Source organism: Stegodyphus dumicola, chromosome 8 (assembly GCF_044657685.1).
Source record: "Stegodyphus dumicola isolate Sdum_Otavi_A_Nest chromosome 8, ASM4465768v1".
Taxonomy (NCBI): Eukaryota; Metazoa; Arthropoda; class Arachnida; order Araneae; family Eresidae; genus Stegodyphus; species Stegodyphus dumicola.
The window spans coordinates 34418473-34425071 of NC_140775.1; the positions used below are offsets into that span (position 1 = coordinate 34418473).

Consider the following 6599-nt stretch of genomic DNA (forward strand, 5'->3'; position numbering starts at 1 on the left):
CGGGGCACCATGGGCGCACAATTTGTGTTTATGGATGACAACACCCGTCCTCACCGTGCAAACATCGTAAGCGAATGCCTTCAATTGGAGGATATCGCCCGTATGTACTGAACAGCATTCTCACTGGACTTGAATCCAGTAGAGCACGTGTGGGACATGTTTGGCCGACGAGTTGCAGCCCATCAACCTCCTCCTACATGTCTACCGGAACTTCGGAGAGCATTGCTTTTTGAGTGGTGTAATATTCCCCAAGATCAGATCGATAATCGATAATTTGATACTCAGCATGCCTAGGCATTGTACGGACTGTATTGCGTCGTCTGGGAGACATACAATGTATTAACAATCATACCAGCCATGTAATATTGGTTTTTTAAAAATAGGTTTTTTTTTTTTTTTTTTTGTAATTTGCTCCAGGGAGAAAAAATCGCTAATTTTTTTAATAATATCAAACATATAGCATCTTTTTTTGCTCTTTACCTTTTGTTTAATAAATAAGCTTTACAAATAAGTCAAATTTGTTTTGCTTCTAACTCTTCCTTTGCCTGATTTTGCATTATCCTTAATTTATGGACATAAGTGTATTTCTTTATATCATATTTAATAGTTACCGCAAGCGTTAAAAGTGATTGACAATTTTTAAATCATGACATTTTGTATATTGGAAATGGCGGTTTTTTATCATTACCGAACAAAATCAATTAGACGATATGCACAGCAGTAATTGTCTTGTCAAGGTGAATTACAGGACTATACAAAACAGCTTATCTGTTCTTTTTTTTTTTTTTCCCCATTTTTCTGTTGTCAAATAAACTTTTGACTTTTCTGTTCTTTTTATAGGCAAATTTAATTATTTTGAACAGTGGCTCAATTTGGAACCTAAATCAATTAAGACTCGAGAAGTCATTCGCTTTTGTTTATATTGAGGAATGATGAACAAGTTTGTAATAATATGGATTTTTTATTCAATTGCTTAGTAGGCAAGAAAATTTTGTTTCATTCGCACCCGTCTTAGCTTTATAATTCTCTACTTCAGGTTTGTTTTTAGATAAACAAAAAAGTTTAATATGGGATGATTTTTTGCAAATTTCACAATCTTCTATACACGTTCTACAGTAAACTGCTCTGTGTTTTTTAAAGCATTGGTAACACAATTTGAATTTTTTTAAGTGTGTTTGTTTCTGATTATCAGTGTATTTTATACATCCAAGAGAATCACGTTCTTTATAAGTATTACAAAAAACCACAAAGTTTCTTAACAGAAGTATTAAATGTAGAAGGTGATCATTTATTTTTATAATTTTTGAACCTCTGTTTTGGATTAGTTTCCATATATTTATTTCTTTTTGAACTATTAATCAACATGGTGACTTCTCTGCATTCAATTTCCATTTTAATGAATTCTATTAATTCACTTACTTTAATATTTTTCTTAGATGATCTGTTCTCATGAAATTCAAGAGTTAAATCTTCAAGTAACAACTTAAGAATTTTTGGGTTCAATAACAGGCCATATGAACCACTAGTAACATCCACATTGTTTAAATTTACATAGATTTGTAACTGTACATAACAGATTTGTAACTGAACGAGAGTTTCTTAAATCAAAAACTTTAGAACTTTTAACTGGTTCTAACTGTTAGAGCATTTGCATAAATTTTGATATAACAACATCTTTACGACCAAACCTTTCTTCTAAACTTTTAATAAGTGTATCATAATTTTCTAGCCAGCTACACAATTATATATGGAACCAGATAATAAGCCATTCGGTTATGCAAGTTTATATATTTTGGATAAGCCTGGATTGGAGTGACTTTCATTAAAATATGAATTTAAAAACATCAAGCCATTTAATGGGATCACCAGCGAATTTTCTAAATCCAATTTAGGTAAATTTATTGAAGCAGCACTTGCAACAGCATTGTTGTCATTCCAGATTGCTGCTAATATCAATGCTTTCAACAACTTTATCACTATTAATTTTCTTTATTTTTGTAACAATCTTAGCTTTACATTATGATTATAACTTTTTGGGGGGGTCGTACTCTTTTCATATGCAAGTAGCTCATTATCATATTGTTTTTTATAAGTTATTAGAACATCAATCTTTGAGTCAAGAGATTTAAGTTTCTTGTGATATTAAATTGAGACCACATGTGATGAGCTTAAATTTTCCAAATATTCTTCATTTAATTCCGCGAAAAGTAATTTCTCAAGTTTATTTAGAAATGTGGTAACTTTGCTACATGCAATACAATGTTTCTTTTTTGCTTTTCCTAGATCATCTGTCATGTTTTGTTTCAAAGATGATAGCTAAAAAATAAAATAATTCAAAATAAAATCATACCGACCAAATTATAGTTTAAAATCCTTAATCTCTTTCTTGTAACATAATTGTATAGTATTTACTCATTCACTTCTCATCCATAATAATGAGCTCTTTCAGAAAAGAAGCTTCTTTATTTCTTTTCAGCAAAAAAGCATATTCTCTCTGTAAAGTATGGGCTACCCATACATTATAGTAGCTTACATATCTAAGCTTCTTCAAATGATCAAAAACTACACTTTTTGAAATATTTAGTCTGTCTGATAGTTCCTGAACTGCATAATGTAGATTTTTAACAATCACTTCTTTTAATAGGTCCTTGTTTACTGAGGATTAATCAATCGCCTTTGAACTTTGTCATCAGAAGCAACATTTTGTATTTGTGTAGCACAAATTTTATAAGCTATTAGAAGATTAGATAGATTTTTGTTAAATGTGTATATATTTTTATAGTGCTAGGAGTTTACTTTTTTGGCTTACAATGTTTTCTTTCCTCCCATTTAACAGAACACAGATTATGAGCTGAATTATGCACAGAATATGTTATAATATTAAGCAATTATTCAAATTTCTGCTTTTTCTAATACAGCTGGATTTTTCATGAAAACATAAAGATATGAGGTGGAGATCAGTATATCTTCATCATATAAGACGTGTATAATAGTGTGCCAAAACAAATTGTGTCTGTATTTGTTGACTTTGTTAGATATGTGTTATGAAAACGTATTAATGTTGCAAATATTGGATAAAATTAATATATTTCTTTTAACAGGAGATTGGATTACTTTGTCATCTCCGAGAAGTTAACAGATTCTTTGTGTGATAGTGTGATCCGAAAAGATGTATTTGGCAGTGATCATTGTCCAGTAGCTCTATTCTTAGCCATTTAAATTTGAACCAATGTATTACAGCATTTTTCATCATCTCATTTTTAATATTTTCACTACATATTGTGGTACTGAACTGTGATAGTTTCAATTATGTGTCAAATAAAAATTTTAGATCAAGTGCATGTTTATGTTGTGCATCGATAACATGTAAGTCAATTACTCTCCAAAGTTCCTGTTATAATCAAAGCAGTTGAAGATATTTTAATGTATTAATTTTGAATTTTAAGAAATAAAAATTATTCATTAACTTATGGTGTTAAAAATGGAATTTCTTGAATTGGATTGTATTTTCCATGATGTAAAGTGTACTCTGTTCATTATTTTTACAGTTTACTGTAACAGTTATTTTGATTTTGATAAGTAATCAGTTTGAAGTGTATGTTTATGTATGCATGTAAGCAGATGAGAGGGTAAAATAATTAGAATTTGAAAAACATATTACATTTTTCAGTCAATATGTATAGATAACCCTGAAAATGTTTTATTTCTGGTAACACACATTGAAGTGTAGTGACATCATGCTATTATGTTGTAGGCACAAGCCTTGTGTTATATGGCAATAAATATAACAACATTTAATTGTGTTAATATGTCAACACAAAAATGAAATTAATGTTATAGTACTTCCTAGCTGTAAAATTTAGATATGTTTATTGCCACAGAAAAACTGCTGATGTCTGCAGCTTTCATTTCATAAGTTTTATGTTTTGCATCTGTTTTTTATTAGTTAAGTGAGATTCATAATGGACACAGCTGGGTGACAAACAGCAAAGCTGGTGACAACATGACAGTGTCATCTGGTTAAAACATAGGAAAAGATGAACAAATTATATGGTATGACTGAGGTGGATAAGTAAGTTATATATTTGGAAATTCCCACATCTCTTGCCATAGTATGAGTCAAGTTCAATCTTGTATCTTCACTTGACTGTTTTGTTGCATATGGATCTCCTATGAACTGAGTACAGGTCAAAAGTACCCACATATTCATTTCTTCATGAAAATGCTTGAAAAATTTCATCTAGAGCAGTCCCTTGTTTTATGGCATGGTAAAATGTATCAAATTTTGTATGTTATGAGACCAGAATAAATAGCAGTTGGCAAAATGTGTCTTTCCAGATGAATCTTTATTAACAAAATCAAGAGACTGCTATTCTGAGAAACAGATGGTTGCCAAGTTTTAATTGTATTGCTTGACGGATATCATACTATCAGTGTTGAATGGTGTATAGCTGTTCATTTAGCTGTGGTTCTGTGAAAAGTTCAGAAAGATCATTGCATTATTACAACTATATGCACAAAGAAATATTTTTCTATCTTTAACAACATCAATAGGTGAATCATCTGGTGTACAGCCCAGTCTTACCCATCCTGACTTTTTAATGTCTTAAAATCAAGACATACTTTTGCAGAATGTTCATTTGCTTACATCCATTGCAACATTAAGTGCTTTGGTTCGATACATGGGTGTTGCCTTCTAACATTTGGAACTACTGCTTTCAGAAATGGCACGATTGAATTTAAAAGAATCTCAACTGCAGTGGAGCATATTTTTAAAAGGTATGTGCATGCATAGAGTTTACTCTTCCCCCCCCCTTTTTTTTTCTAAGAATTTTGTGATACTCAAAGAATAAGTATAAACAGAAGTAAAAAATGTATGAACGAAAGCAAATATAAGCAGTGTTCTTGTAAGAAAAATGGAAGTAAATGTATAAAACAATGCTGCTTTGTTTTAATTGGGTAGCCTTGAACTGAGGAGTAAGTGATAATTTTTGGTTAACAGAGTGCCAGTTGATATATGTACAGTGCGCAAAAAAAAAAAAAAAATGAGACGGTTCTATATCTCCCGTTCTACTGGGCCGATTGACAAAATTCAACTTGCGTTTTTCATGTCTCGAAAGCGCGACTTAGGATATGTATTACTTTTATATATAGCATTGTTCTAACATAGGTATTTTGACACAAAATCGGACTTTTCTGAATTAACATACCAATTTTTTTCTATATTTTGACTCTACGACTAGGATTATGCCTAGATATTAAATTTTGTAAAAGTTGGTGCGAAATTTAGGGAGAAATTCAAAACTTTATCTTGGCACCATTTTTTTCAGTTTGCACCAAGAATAATTCACTTAGCAAACTTTTTAACATATGGCAACCAATTTTCCTTTTCCTTCCATTATGCCGCAACGAAAAAAATGGCACCTCGTTCCTATCTTTTTACATTGTGCAGGAGCAGAAAAAAAGTCACATCCTTCCTACTTACAAATAATTTTAGCAAAATGTCTAAACCACATTTGATGTTTTATCGCTTTCAACAAATATGCCAAATTTCAAAACGCGCCAATGTATAAATTCACGTATATCTTCGGAAATTTTGAATAAAAAAACTAATTTTTTGCAGGTATGCTTAGAAATACGTCTACTTTAAGATGATGGTAAAAATTTTATAGATTACAATTCAAAAATTTTTTTTGAAAAATTTCTAATAATTATTTTAAAATGCAAATTTTGAAAATAAATCATGAAAAAGGTGTGAATTTTGTTTGGAATGAACCTGAATTTCGAAATGTGAAAGGAAGAATCAAATAAAACTAATAAAAAGAGATTAATAAGTATATGCCAAACTCAATTAACATTGAGGAGCTAATTTTTTAAAAACCACTCGTATAATTTTTTTACAAAACTGGTAGTTTGGCGTAATTTGAGTCATAGAATCAAAATATGGAAAAAAAAAAATTGGTATGTTATTTCAGAAAAGTCCAATTTTGTGTTAAAATACCTATATTAGAACAATATAAATCTAATACATATCCTAAGTCGCACTTTCAAGACATGAAAAACGCAAGTTGAATTTAGTCAATCAGCCCAGTAGAACGGGAGATATAGAACTGTCCTTTCCCCCTGCACAGTGTACCTCAAAGTATCAAATGTATCCATTTCATCTCAGAAATAGTTATGCAGTGTCATTATAAATAAGTGGGAAAAATGAATGTTAAGCCAATAATTTTTTCCATTGACATTTTCAGTTGCTTTTTTGTAGAAGTGCGCTCCTAAATTAAAAAATTGCTATAAATTACTTGATCTGGCAATTGCTAAATTATCAATTTCTTCCAAGGTAGAGATATAAATCCTGAAAGACTTTGTTCAGAAAATCCTTTATGTTTTACTATTACTGGAGCTGCAACTGCAAAAAAGCTGAATAAAAATTATGTTGCAAAAAGAAATAATTACTCAGTGAATGTTAGTTTATAAAACTTTATGGATTCCTTTATTTTCCTTTTATTTACTTTTGGTGCTAGAGCTTTGCAGAAGCTCTAGCACCAAAATTTGCAGAAAATATATTGCAGAAGCGCCATCAGAAATGCATCACTATACAG

At 30.5% G+C, this 6599-nt stretch overlaps 1 protein-coding gene across 2 annotated transcripts in view; it reads left to right on the plus strand.

Annotated features, from left to right (window-relative positions):
* The window catches only part of Rrp1 (Recombination repair protein 1), a 54885-nt gene extending 51415 nt beyond the window's left edge, over positions 1–3470 (plus strand). For both annotated transcript variants that reach the window (XR_015042538.1, XM_035370071.2), the window contains one exon: positions 3102–3470. Coding sequence is in view for 1 of the 2 variants with exons in the window: in XM_035370071.2 (XP_035225962.1) it covers positions 3102–3219 (118 nt within the window). In the remaining variant the exon portion in view is untranslated. The remainder of the gene's footprint in view (positions 1–3101) is intronic.
* Positions 3471–6599: the final 3129 nt, after the last annotated feature.